This window comes from Natator depressus, chromosome 1 (genome assembly GCF_965152275.1).
Source record: "Natator depressus isolate rNatDep1 chromosome 1, rNatDep2.hap1, whole genome shotgun sequence".
Taxonomy (NCBI): Eukaryota; Metazoa; Chordata; order Testudines; family Cheloniidae; genus Natator; species Natator depressus.
Genome location: NC_134234.1, coordinates 323,840,509 through 323,864,966, shown reverse-complemented (window position 1 = coordinate 323,864,966; position 24,458 = coordinate 323,840,509). Strand labels below are relative to the sequence as shown.

Here is a 24,458-nt window from a genome sequence, read left to right as displayed (position 1 = left end):
TGTATTGGCAGACCACCATTTACTGCAGACTAAAGTCAGAATCTAAGTCTTTCTTGAGTGGAGGATCTCTATCAGGTCCATCAATCTCTGAGGATGGAGCAACAGACATTCAAACTCTGAGGGAAAACATTGCTTAGCCAAAAGAAAATGAGTACTTGTGGCACCTTAGAGACTAACCAATTTATCTGAGCATAAGCTTTCGTGAGCTACAGCTCACATGCATCCGATGAAGTGAGCTGTAGCTCACGAAAGCTTATGCTCAAATAAATTGGTTAGTCTCTAAGGTGCCACAAGTACTCATTTTCTTTTTGCGAATACAGACCAACACGGCTGTTACTCTGAAACCTGACATTGCTTAGCCACTGGCCTGCGAGAGGGAAGTGCCTTCTGCCTCCTTCTGGCTGCCAAATGCAGTATGAATGGAAGGGGATACTGACAATGCACCAGTAGAAGCAGATTGGAGGCAGCATTTGGCACGATGGAAGAGACAGAATTGGGAAAGAAGAAAAAGGGTGGAAATAGGTAGGAACTGGGAAGCTGGAGGGGTGTGGGGGGAAGCACCAGTGGATGGGAACAGGATGGGGACAGGCACTTGGAAGGAAGTAGGAGTCAACAAGGTGGAAAGGGGTCAAACACTTGGGAATAGATGGAGATGGGAGTAGGCATGGAGACTGGGTTCCTAAGGAGGTGGGTTCACATTGGCTGCAGGGGTGAGTTCCAGTTTTTACCTTGAAAGATATGGGGGGTCACCAGCTTGAAGTAGCATGGTCATAAAAGCTTTCTTGGGGATTTCCTTCTTCTACAGATTCAGGACCTAAGTGGACCACGTGAACTGAAAACAGGCAGAATTCCCTCCTCAGAGTAAGGAAGAGTCAGGCAGAAGACAACTGAAGCCTGCCCAGTGAAAAAAGTTAGGTGGCATGGCAGATGGGAAGACAGCTGGATTTCCAGAAAAACAGGATTTCTATGTCTGAGAGGAGGATTTTGTGGCAGTTGCCACATAAGGTAAATTCTGTGGACAATGCAGTAGAAGTTGTGGCACCTTCACTCCATTCCAGCTTTTTCTTCAAGATGAGTCAGAATGGTGTATTTAAAAAAAAATCCTCAGGAACTTGCAGAAGTACCATAGTACAGCTTCTATCTTTACCTCTGCATCCCTGGGTCTACAAACTGCCATCCCACTAGAGCTCAGAAGGGTCACGTGCATTCAGTTTGTTTTAAGAGGAGAGGAATTTTATATTCAACCTTCAATTTTGGCATGAAAAACTGATGTAGTTTTGCTTTTCATGTGATTTTGTTTGAACCTGTTGCATGTTTTAATATCAGGGGGTAGCCATGTTAGTTTGTACCCACAAAAACAACAAGGAGTCTGGTGGCACCTTAAAGAATAACAGATTTATTTGGGCATAAGCTTTCATGGATAAAAAACCACTACTTCAGATGCATGTTTTAACGTAATTTGTAAGTTGGTTAAAATGCTACAGAAAATAAGCATCATAAACATGAAATTATTGGTCTCCTCATACATAGCAATTCTGTGTTCATAATGAGATGACAGAGCCAAGGCCAGTTTGGAATGGCAGTAGATAGAGTGCAGGTACCAAAATACCAAATCCAAAGGGCCTAGCTCAGGTCTTCAAATATCCATGTGGTGAACCCAAATATTGGTAGGTCTTACTATAGTATTTCTTGTATCATGTTTCACTTTCCACATCTGAATTCATATTTTCATAAGCCTTTGCTACTCATTTTTTACCAGCTGATTTACTTTCATCATCATGGAATTGCACCATTAATCACATGTAACAAAATATTTCTAGAAAAATGTGATCTAACTTTATTTTTCACAAACAGGCCTGTTTACAGCTTCCCAGAAGCTGGAAAAAACAACCTCTTGCAACACTGTACTTGTCAAAACTCCAATATGTCTGAGCGGCACAAACTGACAGCATGAGAGTAGCTTTAAATTGTGACTTACAAAGGAAATTAGCTACTTATTAATATATTTTGAAGAAAAAATAATACAATGAAATAAAAATGATAGTTAAGGAAAATAGACTTGTCTTAATCACACAACAGGCTGTAACAGACAAATTATTTTAAAAAATTGAATATTGGCTAATGACTTGTGAGTTTAAGTCCAAAGAATCATGAATGGTCCCAAAGACCTGAAAATAGAAAAGCTAAAGCAACTATTCATATTTTGTCTGAAAACCAAAGTCCAAGATCACTTTGGAGATTCTCAGATGAACTTTTACGTCAAATCTAAAATGAAATAGAAGTTAAATCAAAACAAAATATTGGTAGGATGGAAGCAATAATCAGAAAACATGGTGGAGCTTATATCTGACCCTAAGATTAAGGACTTTCAATTGCCATTAGCTATGCAAATGTAGAACCTGAAGAGTACAGCTAGATCAAAAATTACATTTGAAGATCAAGTAGCAGCAGTGGATTAAGAAGGCAGTTTACTATCTACACCTAGATGGAAGGCTATCTTTTGTACCTTTTGTACTCAGATGTTGCAACTGCCATCCATTCCCAGACTAGAACAGGTGCAAAAGACAGCTATCAACTTCTTAAGCTGGGTGTCTCATAGAGAGAACACTTGACACCTGTGAGCTTCCAGATAAATTTTAAGATCTTGGTTTTGACCTAAGAAGAACCTACATGGTCTGGGACTACTCTACCCAAGAAACAGTCTCTTTTTCCAGGATAGACTGACACAGTTATAATCAGCAGATTGTTGATTCTAGGTCCCCTTTGATATAAGAAAGAGGAGGCTGGCAGGGACCAAGCACTGGAATGCCCTCCCATACCTGATACAAAATATTTACTGACTTTCAGGGCATGTTGCAGAGCCCATTTATTTCACCTGGAATTTGGAGAAAGGTAGGAGGATTTGCAAATGAATGGAGACAGTTCTGTGGTGACCTAGAATCCTATTTTCGACGTCTCCGACTCAAGGAATATTTCCAACACACCTCTGAACAACATACTAATCCACAGAGACCTCCCTACCAACACTACAAAAAGAAGGATTCTAGGTGGACTCCTCCTGAAGGTGGAGACAGCAGACTGGACTTCTACATAGAGTGCTTCCGCTGACATGCACAGGCTGAAATTGTGGAAAAGCAGCATCACTTGCCCCACAACCTCAGCTGTGCAGAACACAATGCCATCCACAGCCTCAAACAACTGACATCATAATCAAAAAGGCTGACAAAGGAGGTGCTGTTGTCGTCATGAATAGGTCGGAATACGAACAAGAGGCTGCTTGGCAGCTCTCCAACACCACTTTCTACAAGCCATTACCCTCTGATCCCACTGAGAGTTACCAAAAGAAACTACAGCATTTGCTCAAGAAACTCCCTGAAAAAGCACAAGATCAAATCCGCGCAGACACACCCCTGGAACCCCAACCTGGGATATTCTATCTACTACCCAAGATCCATAAACCTGGAAATCCTGGGCGCCCCATCATCTCAGGCATTGGCACCCTGACAGCAGGATTGTCTGGCTATGTAGACTCCCTCCTCAGGCCCTATGCTACCAGCACTCCCAGCTACCTTTGAGACACCACTGACTTCCTGAGGAAACTACAATCCATCAGTGATTTTTCCTGATAACACGATCCTGGCCACTACGGATATAGAAGCCCTCTACACCAACATTCCACACAAAGATGGACTACAAGCCGTCAAGAACTCTATCCCCGATAATGTCACGGCTAACCTGGTGGCTGAACTTTGACTTTGTCCTTACCCATAACTATTTTACATTTGGGGACAATGTATACCTTCAAATCAGCAGCACTGCTATGGGTACCCGCATGGCCCCACAGTATGCCAACATTTTTATGGCTGATTTAGAACAACGCTTCCTCAGCTCTCGTCCCCTAACGCCCCTACTCTACTTGCGCTATATTGATGACATCTTCATCATCTGGACCCATGGAAAAGAAGCCCTTGAGGAATTCCACCATGATTTCAACAATTTCCATCCCACCATCAACCTCAGCCTGGACCAGTCCACACAAGATATCCACTTCCTGGACACGACAGTGCTAATAAACGATGGTCACATAAACACCACCCTATACCGGAAACCTACTGACCGCTATTCCTATCTACATGCCTCCAGCTTTCACCCTGACCACACCACATGATCCATTGTCTACAGCCAAGCTCTACGATACAACCGCATTTGCTCCAACCCCTCAGATAGAGACAAACACCTACAAGATCTCTATCAAGCATTCTTACAACTACAATACCCACCTGCGAAAGTGAAGAAACAGATTGATAGAGCCAGAAGAGTTCCCAGAAGTCATCTACTACAGGACAGGCCTAACAAAGAAAATAACAGAATGCCACTAGCCGTCACCTTCAGCCCCCAACTAAAACCCTTCCAACGCATTATTAAGGATCTACAACCTATCCTGAAGGATGACCCAACACACTCACAAATCTTGGGAGAGGCCAGTCCTTGCCTACAGACAGCCCCCCAACCTGAAGCAAATACTCACCAGCAACCACATACCACACAACAGAACCACTAACCCAGGAACCTATCCTTGCAACAAAGCCCGTTGCCAACTGTGCCCACATCTATTCAGGGGACACCATCACAGGGCCTAATAACATCAGCCACGCTATCAGAGGCTCGTTCACCTGCACATCCACCAATGTGATATATGCCATGTGCCAGCAATGCCCCTCTGCCATGTACATTGGTCAAACTGGACAGTCTCTACGTAAAAGAATAAATGGACACAAATCAGATGTCAAGAATCATAACTTTCATAAACCAGTCGGAGAACACTTCAATCTCTCTGGTCACGCAATTACAGACATGAAAGTGGTTTTGAAGTTTTTCTGTTGTAATAGCAAGATTCCAGTGAGAAACTGAACTGGAATTCATTTGCAAATTGGATACAATTAACTTAGGCTTGAATAGAGACTGGAAGTGGCTAAGTCATTATGCAAGGTAACCTATTTCCCCTTGTTTTTTCCTACCCCCTCCCCCCCAGACGTTCTTGTTAAACCCTGGATTTGTGCTGGAAATGGCCCACCTTGATTATCATACACATTGTAAGGAGAGTGATCACTTTAGATAAGCTATTACCAGCAGGAGAGTGGGGTGTGGGGGGAAAGAGAACCTTTTGTAGTGGTAAACATCCATTTTTTTTCATGGTTTGTGTGTGTAAAAATCTTCTGTACTTTCCACAGTATGCATCCGATGAAGTGAGCTGTAGCTCACGAAAGCTTATGCTCAAATAAATTGGTTAGTCTCTAAGGTGCCACAAGTATCCTTTTCTTTTTGTGAATACAGACTAACACGGCTGTTACTCTGAAACCTGTCATTATCAGCTGTCATTTGATAGATGGGGTAAACTGAATTGTACTTGGTTTATAATTTTGAATAACTTGCAGAGAACTCAGATCCTGCATATGGTGCTTTTTTATGGTCTATAAATAAAAAAGGAATAAATAAAATCAACAAACAGATTTTAATTTGATGCCAACCCCAAAACAATTAGGCATTGTGGTAGGGATGAGGTGAGGAGCAGGGAATCCTTGAAAACAACCAGTGACAAATTCAATTCAGAACCATTGTTGTATGTGTGCATGTGAGTGTACAGGGAGACAGGGTGGGAATGAAGGGTATTTTACAGCAGACTTAATTAACTTTGTGGAATTTGGGGGTTGCTGCCACAGAGTGAGTAAAGGCCTTAAGCATAAATTCTGAGATGCTTTTTAAAAAACAAAAAATATAAATATAAAGTATAAGAGATGAGAAAAGGCTGCAATGAATGAAGAATACAGATATACCTCAGGGCAGACTGCAAAACCCATCTGTTCATTCAAGCCTTTGTCTGAGGGAGGTTAGCTATGAGGAACATCTTGTTTTTAAGATAGGTCAGGTAATGGATTAAGGCTAGTATCTTTGTATGTAAGTTTTTATTACAGCAGAGGGTAACTGTAAACTTGGAGTGAACTTTTTGTTGCAGTCAATTGTTGGAAGAATTATGTTAATTTTGCTTAATTGTTAATGCATCTAAAAACTTAAGTAATGGACAAGTAACTTTAAATCAAATCATGGTAAATTTTATTTTTAGGGCCAAATTCTACAAATGTGGTCTAGAATGAAGCAAATTCAAGATGACATTAGAGGAGTTTATTTCATGGGGTACATATTTGCTCTATAAATCTATTAAAACTTAAAATGATAAGCTATGATATACAAAATAGACTCCAATTAAAGTAATCCATAGAGCAGGGATTGGCAACCTTTAGCACGCGGCCCATCTGGGAAATCTGCTGGCGGGCCAGGACGGTTTGTTTACCTGCAGCGTCCGCACGTTTGGCCGATTGCAGGTCCCACTGGTTGCGGTTTGCTGTTCCAGGCCAATGGGGGCTGCGGGAAGTGGTGTGGGCTGAGGGATGTGCTGGCCGCTGCTTCCCACAGCTCCCATTGGCCTGGAATGGCGAACCGCAGCCAGTGGGAGCTGTGATCGGCCAAACCTGCGGACGCTGCAGGTAAACAAACCATCCTGGCCTGCCAGCGGATTTCCCTGACGGGCCATGGGCCAAAGTTGCCAATCCCTGCCATACAGAGTAGATTCCAGGGATTTATTTCTTTTGGCTTACACTGGAGAAAAATGGGATTTCAGGAAATGTTCACAGGATATGAAGATTAACTACAAAAGCATTTCAATAATAAATGGTGGAAACATAAAGCAATAGTCATTTTAACTCCACACCAGTAAAAAATTAAAATAGAACACCACTTGGATGTTCATTTCCATGCATCCATCAGATTCAAATGCATGAAACAGCCTCCTCCCCACAACTCTACTAATGGAAAAAGCAGTGGAACTATTTAGTCATCTTGATGTCATCTTGATAGTAAATAACTTGCTGAAAAGGAGCACATCTTGATGGACTAAGTGGCTTTTATTCATCCCTTTAACCATTTTAAAAAGTTTTTACCATTGCAAGCAGGCTAAATAATGTCAAAATGTGTTACAAAATAATAAGATACTTTGTGCAGCAAGAGTCAAACATGCAATCTGCTATTTACATGTGAAAAGCAAGACTGAGTTGAACAGGAGGTTCACTGCCAAAAGGACTATCTATTCTAAAATGTTAAAATACTGTAAGGTGTCTCTGTTGGTACAGTATTTGCTACTAAATAGGCATAAATGGCTAACCAGTAAACCAGAGACAATCTGCTTCCGTTCAAGTGGAAAACTTTGCAAGCTACTCATAGAAATTGAATTCCGCATCAATGCACAGACCTCTTTGTGACTGAAGTCATACATTTTATCTCTGAGTACTCCATAAGTTCATTGAACAAAACCAAATGCATGTTATTGGAAGAAAAGAAATGTGACTAAGAAATGAAAAGCCTGACCGAAACAAAGTATAAGTAGTAATTGTTGAAAATTACACTGAGAATAAAGTAGTTTATTAGCTCCTTTTAAAAAATCACATCAAAAGCTCTGTTCATGAATGCCTTATGCACTTTATATGCTCATTTTTTGTATACAAGTTTAATATTATAAGTGCACCACCTACTAAAGTTCTCCAACACTTCCCATAAGACCCTGTTTTAACTTGCTTATAACTTTGCCAAACTTCATACGCAGTGTTGTTGTAGCTGTGTTGGTCCCAGGATATTAGTGAGACAAGGCGGGTGAAGTAATATCTTTTACTGGACCAACTTCTGTTGGTGAGAAAAACAAGCTTTCCAGGTTACACAGAGCTCTTCTTCAGGTCTGGGAAACATACTCTGTGTATCACAACTAAATACAAGGTGGAACAGATTGTTTAGCATAAGTGGTTAACAATATTGTCCAGTCCCCACTTTTGGCAGTCAGAGGCTTAAGGACACCCAGAGCTTGGGATTGCATCCTTGGCTAATAACCACTGATGGACCTATCCTCCATGAACTTATGTAACTTTTTTTGTTTGAACCTAGTTATAGTTCTGGCCTTCACAGCATTTCCCTGGCACGAGTTCCCTGGGTTGACTGTGCATTGTGTGAAAAAGTACTTACTTTTGTTTGTTTTTTTTTTAAACCTGCTGCCTATTAATTTCATTGGGTGACCCCTTGTGTTATATGAAGGGGTAAATAACGCTTCCCTATTCCCTTTGTTCAGAACATTCATGATTTTATAGACCTCTATCATATTCCCCCTCCCCCCGTTGTCTCTTTTCTAACCTGAACAGTTCAAATCTTTTAAATCTCTCCTGTTATGGAAGCTGTTCCATACCCTAATCATTTTTGTTGCCCTTCTCTGTACTTCTAGCAGTTCTAATATGCAGAAATTTCCCTAAAAGCTTTTGTATAATTTTACCATCACATAAAAGACTATACTGTGGATATACATTAATATTTAATTCTACAGGCCTTTACCATAGAGAAGGGGCTGGACTGAGTCCTTAGTAAATTCTAAATCAAGAGATTCATTTCCTAATTTTGTTTCCTGACAAGCTTTTTCTGACCATTTCATTCAAAGAAGCAGAATCATTTGGGACCAGTTATAGGTATATCCATAATTTTTTACCTTTCATCATGAGTTGTATTCTCCATGTAAATCTGAGCACAAGTTGAAATAACTGAGAATTTTTGGAATTACTATCCTATTTCTGAGGATAAGCTTTCGTGGGCTAGAACCCACTTTATCAGATGCATGGAGTAGAAAATACAGGAGCAGGTATAAATACAAGAAAAGATGTGAATTGTCTTACCAAGTGTGAGGTTAGTCTAATGAGACAATTCAATTGACAGCAGGATACCAAGGGAGGAGAAATAACTATCTCCCAGTCTTTATTCAGGCCAATATCTGATAGTGTCCAGTTTGCAAATTAATTCCAGTTCTGCAGTTTCATATTGGAGCCTGTTTTTGAAGTTTTTCAGACTCCAACGTGAAACTGCAGAGCTGGAATTAATTTGCAAACTGGACACTATCAGATTAGGCCTGAATAAAGACTGGGAGTAGTTGGGTCATTATAAAACCTAAACCTAATTTCCCCAATACTAATTTCCCCCTACTATTACTCACACCTTCTTGTCAACTGTCTGAAATGGGCCACTCTCATTACCACTTCAGAAGTTATTTTTCCTCCCTTGGTATCCTGCAGTCAATTGAATTGTCTCATTAGACTAACCTCACGCTTGGTAAGACAATTCACATCTTTTCACGTATTTATACCTGCTCCTGTATCTTCCACTCCGTGCATCTGATGAAGTGGGTTCTAGCCCACGAAAGCTAATGCTCAAATAAATGTGTTAGTCTCTAAGGTGCCACAAAGACTCCTCGTTTTTGCTGATACAGACTAACACTCTGAAACCTGTCCTATTTCTAATTTGCAAGTGCATTTACCTCTCCCAGCAGCTCTGTACCTCATCTCCCAAAAGGTCAGTTAGTTTCATTTTCATCAATATGGATCTATATGATTGAGCTTTAGGCAGGTTCATAGCACTGAGAAGCTTGTGAAGCTCATTCTGGAGCTGTTACTTCAGGCTGTCTTCAGAAATACTGGGGATTAAGGGATCCCTTTGAATTGAACTGAGTATCTAAGAGATTGTCATGTACTGTGCTACCTTGAGTTTATTATGATAGCTTTGAGCACGCTTCCTGTTTATAAAGTAACTACTTTATCTTGGGCTCCTTAAAGTCAGAAGATGTTGTATTTATATTTATAGTAAAATGCTGAGGTTGAAGACCAAAGGGTTTATTAATCCAGGATATGATTTTTACCAAATTAACAGAAAGCACTTTCAAGTTATTACTCTAAACATTTTAATTAAATAGTCTCTAACAGTTCCTTTAATGAAGGCAGCCCTGCAAAGCTGCTTTGCTCCAAATGGCTTCTGCTACCACTAGCTGCTCACAGAGCCTGTGATGCTTTTTAACTGTAGCTTTCCTCTCCCCCATGCAGCCTTTGTGAAAATTATCATTTTAGCTGCAAAAAATAATTAGATACCATAAAAATAAAACAGCACCGTTCACAGCCTCCTCAAGACCATGTCCATGGTCTCCCTACCTACAGAGAGAAACTATTGTGTGTGCATTCCATCCTGCAAGAGATATGCCCCCATGCATGCTCTAATCTTGTAAGATAGCCAGACAGCTCTGTGGTCCCTGTCCTTCAATGTCTAGGGAAGAAAGAAGGCAGACTACCGATGGGGCTGTCAGCTGCGTCATCTGTAAAAGTAAAATTAATGCTTTGTGATTTATTGTATGGTTATTTCACCTTATTGAAGAATATTCCAACTTTAATAATTTCTTCCCTAAAGTGAAAATAATTCTTGTAATAAGTACTAGATTTGCAGCACTGGAGAATGAAGTCCTCTTTTAACTCAGAGTTCAGCATGGGCAACCGCAGTGCAAGCTTTTTCCAGCCCAAACAACTCTGACCGTGAGACACCACCTTTATTATGGAGGGCAAATCTGTCTCCATCTCCCATTAATCCTTGACATCTCCGCCAAAACTGCCAACACCAGATCTTCTTGTTGTGGTTGTTTTTGTGATGTTGGTCCCTATCCATTAGGAAACTGAGAAGACCACCAACTCATTTCACATAGGCCAAACAGCAAAAAATGGTAACAACTTTCAGTTGCTACCAACAGTTGTTGGATTTCAGACTAACTATTAACACTTGTATTCTAGAAAGCTAGGCATACAGTACCTCATCTAGATACTGAAATGCAGGACTTGCAGCTACATCAATGGATCCCTCATCTTGGATATTAATTGATGGAGGTATGGCATAAATAGGCTCCTTTTTCTCTGTTTCTGAGTCACTGGAACTTTCTTCACCAGCATCACTCATTTTTTCAAAGTTCTGTGAAGTAATAAAAATACCAATATTCAGCATTTACAGATCTTTATAAACACACACTATGCAAGTAGGGTTAGGTTTATTCCTGGAGGTGTCATCATATGACAATCTTTCATTACAAATCTTTAATTCCTGGAGACTCCAGGACAATCCTGGAGGGTTGGCAACCAAATATGCAGCAGATGAAGAAAACAAAGATATAATGTGAGTTGGAATGAGAACTGTGTTCAAATAAAGAAAACTACACAATGATCATTTTCAGAGGTTTGCCTTAATGAAAGCTGTAAAGAGACTGTGTCCTACTCTATGGTATAAATGCTATAAAACCCTTCTAATAGTTTAGTTACACCATAATTCTGTAGATAGAAGACAATCCTCCTTAAAGCACAGTCAGAGTCAAACGTTTTGAGAGCTATGCCTTCACCTCTTTATTGGCATTATCCTATAAAGTGCAGAGAGTCCTCACCTCCAAGTGACTTGAGGCAGTGGAGAGGCATTTGTAGGCCAGATTTACAAATTTTTGCCAGCATAGCTATGTTGGCTAGGAGTAGAGAGGGGGACAAAAATCACATTCCAATCAATATAGCTATGCAAGCAAAATCGCCTGCGTAAATAAAATGTATAGTGGCAAAGAGTCCTTTTAATGGTATAGATTGTTGTCTAAGGAGATGGTTTAGGTCCTTTTACTGGTATATGCTGTGTAGTTATACCAGCAAAGTCTTTATAGTATAGACTAGTGCTTTGATTCAGATTGCTATAATTCAAGAAGCTTTTCAGACATTTGTTTCCTCTTGAGCTGTAGGAAGAGATTTGATTGGTTGGAGTCACAAAAAGTAGGCTCTATCTGGCTGATGGTAAATACTGGGAGGAGTTTGACTCCACTGTTAGTATGTCAAAACACATCAGAGTGAGTTAGATGACTGAGAAAAAAACTGCCATTGAGATTGTTGTCAAGACTCAACTAATTATATTTATTTTTCTGTAGTTAAGGAATTACCATGTGTTAAAGAGGAGTCTCTCACTAAATACATTTTATTATCATATCTTACTATTTTGTGACCTGTTCATATTTTTTCCATGTTAGATTTTAATTGTTTTTTCTGTAATGTACATATATTCAGCAGAATAAAGTCAGATTATTTTTTGTACTAAAGTAGCTCCTGTGGTGGCCCAATATATGTATCATAAAAACACAATATAACTGTAAGCAGAGTCAGGATGAGCTCCACCCTGACATCTGGTGGTGAGGTGTGGCAAGTTGTGGAAAAGAACTTCAGGGGCTGATCTGATTTGTATAGGCATACCCATCCCGCCTAGAATGAGGCCATAGCTGCCCAAATGGTCACTTTGGCTGCTGTGGGATCCCCAGTGTCTCTGTTATTGGGGCAGGAACAACAAATTGTTATTACCCTGATTATGGGAATCAAGGACAGTGGAACTGTACTTGGCTTTTTGTATGATGGAGGGACTCACCATCAACTAAGTAGCACTCGCTAGGCAAGGGACATGGGTTCTAAAACTCTGTGATTTGAGAGGGGTATTAGTACCTGGTGGTGTAGGCCCCCTTTGTGAGGGCCTGAAACATCAATTACACCTGTCTCTCTCCACTGTGGAATGTCAGAGCTAATTTTGGGGTATTAAGAGTCTAGCTACAGGTACTGTGCTGAATTCACTTTGACCTTATGGTGCAGCAGCACTAAGGCTCCCACTACTACAAGCTGAAATCACTAAAGAGCTAAAATTACTGAGAGCTGAAATCACTGAGCACTGTGCCAAGTAGTGGGGAGCCTAGATCTAGAGTGCAGTGGTGCTGTTCGTGGATGGGCTGGCGGAGTGTTCGTGAGACAGCGAGCGGAGCCGTTTGTGAGATGCGGAGCGGAGCCCTGTGGGGCAGTCAGTCAGCTTCAGGTCACGTAAGGTGCCCCTTACCTCTTCTTTCCCCCCCCCCCCCCCCACACACACACACACATGCACATTTTCACCCAGACTGGGGAGTAACACTCTGCAGATGAACTTTTGAACTCTGGGGCTGGACTTTTTGGAATTTGGGTGATTTTTGGATTGCTGGACTCGAGACGTTTGGGTTGTGGGACTCAAGAACCTGAGGGAACGGACGTGGCCCAATTTGCTGGGGTGGGTCTTTGCTCATGGTTTGGTTAATGAACACTAATTGTGGTGTTTTCCTAATTTAATGCTGATGTCGTTTTACCTCATGTTATTAAAGATTCTCTACTACACCGAGACTCTGTGCTTGCGAGAGGGGAAGTATTGCCTCTCTGAGGCGCCCAGGGGTGTGTGTAAGATTTTCCCAGGTCACTGGGTGGGGGCTCGAGCCAGTTTTGCATTTGCTTTGATGAGAGGGAACCCCTGTGTACTGAACACGGCCCTTGCTGCTATCAACTCGGCCTGGCAGAAGGGTTACATAAGAAGGCAATCTTGCCCCAGAGAGTTTAGGGCTCAAAATATTACATACATCTATAGAGATTTAGTATCACCCTCAAGTCGGTGTAAACAGATCTTCCCTCACAGGATCATGAAATTTACAAACAGGACACAAATATTAAAAACATTACATTATGTCAGCCCCAGCCCATGCTTTAGTTTTTATTGGTCCTGCTTTGAGCAGGGGCTTGGACTAGATGACCTCCTGAGGGTCTCTTCCAATCCTAATATTTTATGATACTATGAGCTTGTCCATAGAGGAATTCTTATGTAGTGAGTAACACCTCAAATAGCAACAATTAATCATGATAATTAAAGGACCAGCAAAAACAATAATACAGAATACATAAACCGAATTACAGTGATCATATTATCACAGTTAAATATGTGAGAGAGCCCCCCTTCTCCCCGCTTTCACAGTTAAATATGTTCCCTGTCTGTATAGTTTACAACCTAAGGGACTTGTTTCAAAACCACTTATTTGTGCAAGCAGTTCCACTGAATTCAGTGGGCTTGGTTGGCCTCTCCCTCAGTAAAACTTCTAGTAGAATGGTAAGAAAGAGGAAAAATTTGAAGATTTCTTGAAGTTTCCCCTCACATTTTTCTGCTGGAGAGGTGCAGGATCATCCCTAAACCAAACAAATCCTACAGAATCGCCCTAGGGTGACCAGGTGTCCGATTTTCAACCAGAACACCCATCGAAAAGGGATCCTAGCGTCTTCGGTCAGCACTGCTGACCGGGCCGTTGACTGTCCAGTTGGTGGCGCCACGCAGCAGAGCTGACAGGCTCCCTGCTAGCCTCAGCTCTGCAGGCTCCTGGGAAGCAGATGGTATGTCCCTCCCCTGGCTCTTACACGTAAGCAGGGGTGGGGAACTTAGGGCATGTGGGCCAGATCCAGTGGTGCCCCCTGGTTAATTTCATCTGGCCAGCAGGCCCCCCACCCCTCCGTGGGTCAGGAGCCATGAGCACCGGCTCGCCTGAGTCTTGGCGCCTCCTCGCAGGGCTGGAGCCACTGGGCCTACTCATCTCACTGTGGGAGGAAGCCCCGAGACTCCATGCCTGCCCCCCCGCGGGGTTGTAGCCACTGCTCTGGCTCATCCTGCTGCAGGGGGAAGCCCCAAGCCTCTATGCTCCCCCCCCCACCCCCCCGCGGGGCTGTGCCACCTGGTCCCGCTGTGGGAGGAAGCCCCCAGTCTCCACACCCCCGTGGGTGGGTTTCTGGGGGTCAATGGCCTGTGACAGAAAAAAGGTTCCCCACCACAGAGCCCACACCCCCAGCCTGAGCCCTCACTCCCCCCTCCCCGCTGTGACCCAACCCTCTGCCCCAGCCCTGATCCCCCTCCTGCCCTCTGAACCCCTCATTCCCAGCCCGGAGCACCCTTCTGCACCTCAAACCCCTCATCCCCAGCCCTACCCCAGAGTCTACACCCCCATCCAGAGCCCTCACACCTCCCGCACAATCCCCAGCCCAGAGCCTCCTCCTGCACTCCGAACCCCTTGGTTCCAGCCTGGAGCACCCTCCTGCACTCCAAATCCATCAGCCCTGGCCCCACATCAGAGCCCCCACCCGGCACCCCAGCCCTCTGCCTCAGCCTGGAGCCTCCTCCCATACTCTAAACATCTCGGCTGCACCCCCCAGCCCAAAGCCTGCACCCCAAGACCCTCATTTCTGGCCCCACCGCAGAGCCTGCATCCCAGCTGGAGTCCTCACCCCCTCCTGCACCCCAGCCCCCTGAGCTAGTCCAGTGAAAATGAGTGAGTGAGAGTGGGGAGAGCGAGAGACGGGTAAGGGGGTGGGATGGAGTGAGTGGGGGTGGGGCCTTGGAGAAGGAGTGGGGGCATGGGTGGGGCCTCAGAGGAGGGGCAGGGCAAGGGTGTTTGGTTTTCTGTTAGTAGAAAGTTAGTAACCATACTGCCCAGCCCCACAGAGACAGTGTGCCTTTACACTGTCCCTTTATTTCTGGTGCCACTCCTGCTTGGTAGTGTATCTCCAAAGTAATTGTTAAACCAGGGGCTCTCCCTAGTTATGGCTACCTACGGATACCCCATAAAGGGAGGAATCTCTACTATGGATAGGATCCTACAGCCAACCATACCTTTTATCTGAACTTCCTTAGGGCTAGTCAAGGGATAAGATGTGTGTTCCCCTTTCCTCCCATCCAGCATGAAATTGCCCATCTCTTCTCCTGGCCTTCCCAATCCTCTTACATTGGAAGGAGACATCTGCATAGAAAGGGGACCCTACATAGGTGGATCTTGAGGGCATGATCTGGTCTAATGGTATTACTCATGTGAGTGAAAGTTATTCATGTTCATAAGTGTTTGCAAGATCAGGCCCCAAATTACAAAACATGCAAACACAAGAGAAAACAGCACAATTTCTGAGAAAAGGGAGAAAGTTGGCAAATTACTGAAGAAAAGAAGGGGGTAGGAAAGATTTCTCGAAGAAGTGGCTTTTAAGGAGGTTGTTGTAAGTAACAACATCAAAAAGTTATTATATCTTTCATACACACTGTAACATTGTCTAATTAAAATATAACCATGCAAATCATTATTGTTACCACTATTATATAATTGCAACGAATCTTATACAAAGTGTAACACATGGCCAGAAAGGGTTAAAGAGCTGCACGCAGGCTAAATAACCCAGAGCCAACCTTTAAAGTCATGTTAGAAAGGTATGCAAATGGTAATAAGGGCCATTCGAGGGGCTAGAACTTTGAAATGAAAACCTATGTTGTTAGAAGTGATATTAATTGTGAGTGTTTACTTATATATGCTAGCCATGAAAACAGACAGTTCCTGTCTATCACTATAGCTATTGATTCAGAGATGAAACGGGAATATTAACATTTAGATGAATTTTGTGTGCAATGATGTAATAGTCTATGTGTCTCTTTAAAGTTTGTGATAAACTGCTTAATGGATAAATTATGTTAATCCATGTAGTTAATTACTGGTGAGGTTTAGGAAACAGAAGGTTACATCAAAAGCCTATTGTTTACCCAGGATTGTATGGTCAAGTGGATGCTAGAAAACTGCATAAAAGACCCTTGGGTCCTGATCCCTTTTATCTTAGATCTGCTTGAGGTTTCATGCAGGGGAAGCCTAAACCATAAGGACTGATATCCCAGTTCTGACTGGACCATCCTGAATACAAACATTGGACTATAACCTAGAAACTATTTCTGAAAGATCTCTTTGCATCTGCAAAGCTCACCATTTTTGCTATGAATTGGAACCTCAAGAATTGAACTCATGTCTGTATGTATATTTATCTTTTAACCTATATTCTCTCTTTTCTTTTTTAATACATGTTAGTTTAGTTAATAAGAATTGACTGTAAGCATGTATTTGGATAAAATCTGGAATATTCATTAACCTAGGAGGTAATGTGTTTGATCCTTTGGGATTGGTAGAACCTTTTTTATATGATGAGTAAGATTTTCATTAATCCTCATCATATTTGTCTAGGTGGAGGCCTGAGGCTGAGTTACTTTAAGGGAATTGTGTTGTTGGCTTCTGAGTAACCAGTGAGGTATAATAGGAGCTGTGTTGTGCTGGCTTGGTAAATCTAAGTATTGGAATATCCACCAGCTTTGGGTATTGCCTGCCATATTCTTTGCAAATTCACCCTAATTGAGTGACCTCAGTTGGCTCCCCCGGGATGCTGGTCGCACACACTCTATCCCAAAACACTGTGAAGAGTTCAATAACAGTTATAAATAGTGATAAAATAAAAAGGTATTTAGCCCGAGTCAGTAGTGAATAAAGATCTGAAAATTTGGCTGTATTACATTCCTCCTCTTGTGTTTGGCAAAATCCCATCTTTATAAAATGTTCTGTTTTACGAATGTAGGTCACCAAGTTTCTGGCATTAGTGGGAGCCAGCTCTACAATACTCTAGGTCAGTGGTTCTCAAACTGGGGCTGCCGCTTGTTCAGGGAAAGCCCCTGGCGGGCCGGGCCGGTTTGTTTACCTGCCGAGTCCGCAGGTTTGGCCGATCGCGGCTCCCACTGGCCGCGGTTCGCTGCTCTAGGCCAATGGGGGCTGCAGCCAGTGGGAGCCACTCCAGGCCAATGGGGGCGAACCATGGCCAGTGGGAGCCACGATCGGCCGAACCTGCAGACTCGGCAGATAAAAAAACCAGCCCGGCCCACCAGGGGCTTTCCCTGAACAAGCGGCAGCCCTAGTTTGAGAACCACTGCTCTAGGTAACTAGAGGCCCCAGTGAAGACTGTAGAGACCATCCTGCTTGGTTCTGTACAACAGATACTATGAGACAGTGTTTGCCCCTAAAATCTTACAATCTAAATAGACAAGACAGACACAGAAAGTACTATTACCCCCATTTTATAGACAGGGAATTGAGGCACAGAGAGATTAAGTAATTTACCCAAGGTTATATAGAAAATCTATGGCAGAACTGAGAAATGAACACAGATCTATGGAACCTGAGTCTAGTGCCTTAACCACAGGGTTACCCTGCCTCTCAATTTTACTTTAATTTACAATTTTAAATTATGACATGACACAGTAAGGCTCATATTTGTACCACATTTGCAAAGCACCCACAAGTGTCAGCTTCTGCCATTATGTAAAGTATCTCCTATACAGAGAACATGTGGCTGCTCCAAAGCCATTGGGCTGATCTAGGGTCAGGCTCAAGGACATATGCAAGAAGGACTTGAAAACTTTCAACACTGACAGCACAATCTGGGAAGACGCTACTAGTAATAGGCTATCCTGGAGGACTGTACTGCACCAGGGAGTCAAAGAGGTTGAAGAGAGGTGGTGAAAAAAAGAGAAGAGAGCAAAGAGGAAGAGGCAGCAGGTCTCGAGAGCTAGTAGTAATTTGGCTTCAACCTCTGGCCCTGCACTTTACATGTGCATTATCTATGGCAAGGACTGTCACTTGGGTACTGGACTTTTTAGCCACTCATGATGCTGTAGCACAGGGGTGGCCAATCTGAGCCTGAGAAGGAGCCAGAATTTACCAGTGTACATTGCCAAAGAGCCACAGTAATATGTCAGCAGCCCCCCATCTGCTCCCACCATCCACTCCCAGCGTCTCCCACCCACCAGCAGCCCCGCCAATCAGCGCCTCCCCCTCCCTCCTTGCACCTATCGATCAGCTGTTTTGTGGTGTCCAGGAGGCTCTGGGGGGGAGGGGAACGAGCGAGGGCATGGCAGGCTCAGGGGAGGGGGTGGGAAGGGGTGGAGTGGGGGCAGGGCCTGTGGCAGAGCCAGGGGTTGAGCAGTGAGCACCCCCCCCCCCCGACACATTGGAAAGTTGGCGCCTGTAGCTCCAGCCCCGGAGTCGGTGCCTATACAAGGAGCCACAAATTAACGTCTGAAGAGCTGCATACGGTTCTGGAGCCACAGGTTTGCCACCCCTGCTGTAGCATGACACACAGTAACTGAACTGCTTTGATGCTTACACCATCATCTTTTGAGATGAACAGTTAGCATTCAATTCAATGTAAGTGATCTTTTGTAACACAGTCAAACTTTATATATAAACTATAATTTCATGTTTTGGATTGTAACTAGCTACAGAATGAGGCTTTAGGATGCAGCTGCTGTTCTCCACACTCTCAATGACATAGCATATTATCTCAGCTGTTGACCCACTGATTGTGAGCCTGCTGTAGTTTTACCACCATTTTGTCTTTTATAGCGCCAAACATTCTCAAGGGCAGATTGTGGCGTTCTGTAAAGGTTCACTTTGTGCTCTGTCCTCTTGTACATCTTTCTGTGTTTTGTCAACAACAGAAGTAAATTCAGGTAAGACTATCTTTTCATCTGCTTCACGATGGCAGTAATGGCTATGCAGAGTACTTAACATTCTGTTGCAGCACTGAGTACTAGTACAGGCCAAATTCGTTGTGCTAGGTGGAACCCACCCACAAATTAGCCGAGCTTGCCATCCCCTCAAACCTATAATGTAGTATGTAATGAATTTTTTCCCCCCTAACCTAAATCTGTTTATAATAAAATGACAGAAGTCAGGATTAAATTGAAGTGAAATAGATAAACACACTTTTCTTTCAGAGTGGGTTCCAAATCAGTATTTGAAATAGCATAATTCAGATCTCTCAGATAAAAATTCCAGTATCTTCCAACTCAAAAACCAGAGTGCCAAGTCTTGAGATAATGGTCCCCACCCTTTTTTTTAGAACTGTTGTCGGGGAAAAAAAAACAAACACAAAAGTGTTGTATAATTTACATTTGGCTAATGAAAGCTACGGTGGTCTCTTAGGGCAGTGAAATCTTTGAATGGTAAAATTTAAGCCTGCTTTTAGTGCTGTTTGGAATTCCTTCAAGGATGTTTTGACATTTACAGATAGCTTTAAGCAGCTATATTTGCTAATGGAAAAAAACAAGTTGCTTGCCTCCTAGAGGAGTCAAAACATTGTGAGCCCAATGTAAACAGCACAGATGCCAAGACTGAATCCAGGAAGTATTGTACATAAACATGTACACATATTGATAAATAAAAAATAATTTTCATCTACAAAATGTTAAAATTGCTAAATATATTTATTATCTTCAATGTTGCTGCTGTTCTGTTCAGGTCTCTAAGCCATGCTGAAAGATTTTAAGAAAAAAACAAAGGATACATGGAAGAAATTCTAAACAGAGGTGAAGTATCCATGTGTGTGTGGATATATGGCATTCACACTGTAGGTTGCAGTTACACTATCTATACCAGGGGTTCTCAACCGTTTTCTTTCTGAGGCCCCCTGAATATGCTATAAAAACTCCACAGCCTATCTGTGCCACAACAACTCTTTTTCTGCATATAAAAGCCAGTGTTAAGGGGTAGCAAGCAGGGCAGTTCCCTGGGGCCCCATGCCTGTGAAGCTAAGCTGCTCACGCTTCGGCTTCAGCTCTGGGTGACAAGGCTTGAGGCAGCAGGGCTTCAGCTTTCTGCCCAAGGCCCCAGTGAGTCTAATGCTGGCCCTGCTTGGTGGACCCCCTGAAATCTGCTTGCGGCCCCCCAGGGGGCCTCGGACCCCTGGTTGAGAACTGCTGATCTAAACTATTCAGGGGGGAAGAACATAACAAAGCTATGTTGTTCTTAAAATGGAAGCAGTTTATACTATAGTAAAGGCATATGCCATTCTCCATGGGCCTAATATAAATTTATAATGAATATATCAATTGCCTCCCAAATACCAGAATTAAAAAGTATCTTGGGAGATACTAGACTTTAAGGGTCACAATGCAAAGCAGAGAAGTTACATTGTATTCCAATATCTAAAAAGTGAAATGTCTAACTCAAATATAAATGAAACTTGGAACGAGTTATAAACTTACATAATGGTTCTACAGTTTTGGAATGTTTTCAGAATACAGATGTACACTGCAGATGCGAGTTTGCCTCCCAGCCTGGGTAGAGCCTTATACTAGCTGGGCTCAAGCTATCATGCTAAAAATAGCAATATGGACATGGCGACTTGAGCTCTCAAGTCTAGCTCCAGCCCAGGCTGCAATGTCCATACTGCAATTGTTAGCCTGATAGCTGGAGTGCCACTAGCGATAGCTCAAGCCCTGCTAGAGTCAGTCTGTCTACCCAAGTAGGGAGGTTTTCTCCTAGTTGCAGTGTAGACTTACCCAAAGAGGCCAAAACCTTGATCTTTGCACTGAGAACTGCAAGACAGACAAACTTTTGATCCCTGATGAAATCAGACACAGAGGTCCAGCCAATGGAGCAGTTTGCAGTATTGAGTCATAAGTGACTTACCCAAGGCCACATAGAAAGGTCTGTAGCAGTCAAGAACTGAACCCAGATCCTGAGTCCAAGTCCAGTGCCTTAATCACAAGACTTCTTTAGAAAACAGTTCTGTGGATGAATCAGAATAGAATCAAGATCTTTGTCTCCTAGCTGTGTTAATTTTTGCAGGACTAACAGGAGTGAAAAACAGTAAAATCTTATTGCAGTTACTCAAATAAGATAAGACCCTGTATATGCAGATCTGCTGCTTAAGAAGGTACCATATTTATACATTCTCTCTTCACAGAATTGCCAAATTAAATAGAATTGACAGTCCCTTTAAACTTTCATTCTTCAAATTTAGAAACTGAATTACAGAAAGATGTATGCTGAGAAACACATTTTATTGAATTATTAATAACTGCCAGTCACCTGCACTTGTTGTCTCATAGTAGTAGGAACACAGATTCTTTGCCAGAGTAATACCACATTGTAAATTTCTAGTACTGAAGTAGCACACTAAAGAGATGTCCTCTTTTACTACCTCAAGCTTGTTTAACAATTATGCATTCAAGTTAAGTTATATTTGCATAAATTGAAAACACAGAGCCAGATGGTGGAACCATTTACTCATAATGATAAGCAGTTACCATGCAAGCAATCCAGTGGATTTAAATGGAAGTCATGCAAGTAACTAACTACTCACCAGTATGAGTAAGCAGAGGCGCCAAGGCCCAGGCCCCGCCCCCACTCCATCCCTTCCCCCAAGTCCCGAGCCCACCTCTTCCCAACCCCGCCGCTTCCTGCCCCTCCCCCTGCCTCTTCCTGCCCTCGCTCTTCCCCCTCCCCCAAGCACATCCTGCATGCCACTGAACAGCTGATTGTGATAGGCAGGAGGTGCTGGGAGGGAGGGGAAGGAGCTGATTGGCAAGGCCCGAAACATAGAAAGCAATCCAAATCACACAGACGGCAATACATCTAAAGACTTCAATCCTCAGTACACCAAGAGAACTTCCAAACACTTCTCAGTGAAAAACTGGCCATATGCACACCTGGAAATGACAACATAAGTGTCAAAGAAGACTGGGAAGCCCTAAAACAGACCATCCATGAGGTCTGCAAGGAATCCATTGGCCTTGCTACCCGCCACCATCAGGACTGGTTTGACAACAACACTGAGATTACAGCCCTTTTGGACCAGAAAAGAAGCTTTCTGTGACTGGCAAAACCAACTACTATCCAGTCAGAAGCAAAGCTTTTTCCATCAGTTCAAAGCTGAAGTTCAAAGAAGGATTCAAGAAATCAAAAAACAAATGGTGGGAAGACAAAGCAAAAGAAATCCAAACATTTGCTGACAGACATGATCTGCAGAGCTTTTTTTGTGAGACAAAGACCCTGTACAGATCAAGCTCATGTGTCCTCATACCTCTGAGATCCGAAGATGGTAGTACTCATCTTAAAGATAACGAATCAATCAAAGAGCACCGGAAGGAACACTACCAAAAGCTTCTAAATCGAGAATCGACTGTGACTGACGATACCATTGATTCCATCCCTCAACACCCAATCTGGGAAACTCTTGCCAACCCCCCAACACCTGAGGAGGTCTGCAAAGCAATTAAACAAATGAACATAAGAACATAAGAATGGCCATACTGGGTCAGACCAAAGGTCCATCAAGCCCAGTATCCTGTCTACTGACAGTGGCCAATGCCAGGTGCCCCAGAGGAAGTGAACCTAACAGGTAATGATCAAGTGATCTCTCTCCTGCCATGCATCTCCACCCTCTGACAAACAGAGGCTAGGCACACCATTCCTTACCCATCCTGGCTAATAGCCATTAATGGACTTAACCTCATCTGTACGCAGTATTCAAGATGTGGGCATACCATGGATTTATATAAGGGCAATAAGTTATTCTCAGTCTTATTCTCTATCCCTTTTTTAATAATTCCTAACATCCTGTTTTGACTGCTGCTGCACACTGCGTGGATGTATTCAGAGAACTATTCACGATGACTCCAAGATCTTTTTCCTGATTAGTTGTAGCTAAATTAGCCCCCATCATATTGTATGTATTGTTGAGGTTATTTTTTCCATTGTGCATTACTTTACATTTATCCATATTAAATTTCATTTGCCATTTTATTGCCCAATCACTTAGTTTTTTGAGATCTTTTTGAAGTTCTTCAGTCTGCTTTGGCCTTAACTATCTGGAGCAGTTTAGTATCATCTGCAAACTTTGCCACTTCACTGTTTACCCCTTTCTCCAGATCACTTATGAATAAGTTGAATAGGATTGGTCCTAGGACTGACCCTTGGGGAACACCACTAGTTACCCCCAGTGCCAAAATCTTAACAACGGGTTCCCTCCTAACCCCACGAGGGGGTCATTGCCCACCCCCGCCCCACGGGACTCCTGCCCCATCTAACCCCCCTGCGTTCCTTAACGCCCCCCCAGGACCCGTACCCCATCCACCCCCATCCCCTGACTGCCCCCAGAACCGTGCCCACCCCACCCCTAAGAGCCAGAGGCACCTGCTGAGGGGCGAGGTGGGGAGTCCCGGAGGTGCTTACCTGGGGCAGCTCCCACGAAGCATCTGGCAGGTCCCTCTGGCTCCTAGGGGCAGGGGAGTGTAGCTGGGGGGGAGCAGGGGGAGCAGCCATTCCCCCACAGATCACATCAAAAGTGGCGCCTAAGCTGACTCCCTGGGTGCTCCAGGGCTGGAGCACCCATGGGGAAAATTTGGTGGGTGCAGAGCACCCACTGGCAGCTCCCCGCCCTGTGCCCGGCCCCAGCTCACCTCACCTCTGCTCTGCCTCCTCCCCTGAACGCACCGCCCTGCTCTGCTTCTCTACCTGCCCTGGCTTCCTGTGAATCAGCTGTTCGGCGGGAAACCGGGGAGGGCTGAGAAGCAGGCAGCGGCTTCCCGCTCAGGCCCAGGGAGGCGGAGGTGAGCTGGGGCGGGGAGCGGTTCCCCTGCGTGCCCCCCCCGCCCCGGGTTACCTGCTGCGGTGCGGGCAGCCCTCCTCGCGCCCCCTCCTCCCCCCGCCCCAGCTCACCTCCGCCTCCCTGGGCCTGAGCGGGAAGCCGTGGCCTGCTTCTCAGCCTGCCCCAGCTTCCCGCGCTGAACAGCTGATTCGCGGGAAGCCTTGGGGGGGCGGAGAAGCAGAACGGGGCGGCGCATTCAGGGGAGGAGGTGGTGGCGGAGCGGAGGTGAGCTGGGGGTGGGGCGGGGAGCTGCTGGTGGGTGCTCTGCACCCACCAAATTTTCCCCTTGGGCGCTCCAGCCCTGGAGCACCCATGGAGTTGGTTCTAAAAGGGCTTCTACATTTAACAACCGGTTCTAGCGAACCAGTGCGAACTGGCTCCAGTTCACCACTGGTTACCCCTTTCCATTCTGAAAATTTACCATTCACCCAGTTTTGTGAGATCACT

General features: G+C 43.8%; 1 protein-coding gene across 2 annotated transcripts in view; it reads right to left on the bottom strand.

Annotated features, from left to right (window-relative positions):
* Window positions 1-24,458, bottom strand: part of CCDC146 (coiled-coil domain containing 146) — a 125,035-nt gene that overhangs the window by 96,339 nt on the left and 4,238 nt on the right. Inside the window, exons 1-2 of one of the 2 annotated variants that reach the window (XM_074942535.1) lie at window positions 21,050-21,141; window positions 10,705-10,860 (exon numbers count right to left, since the gene is read on the bottom strand). In XM_074942535.1, the coding sequence (XP_074798636.1) occupies window positions 10,705-10,860; window positions 21,050-21,061 (168 nt within the window). In that variant the 5' untranslated portion in view covers window positions 21,062-21,141. Of the gene's footprint in view, window positions 1-10,704; window positions 10,861-21,049; window positions 21,142-24,458 lie in introns of those variants that run through there. The other variant, XM_074942537.1, reaches the window with a different exon arrangement.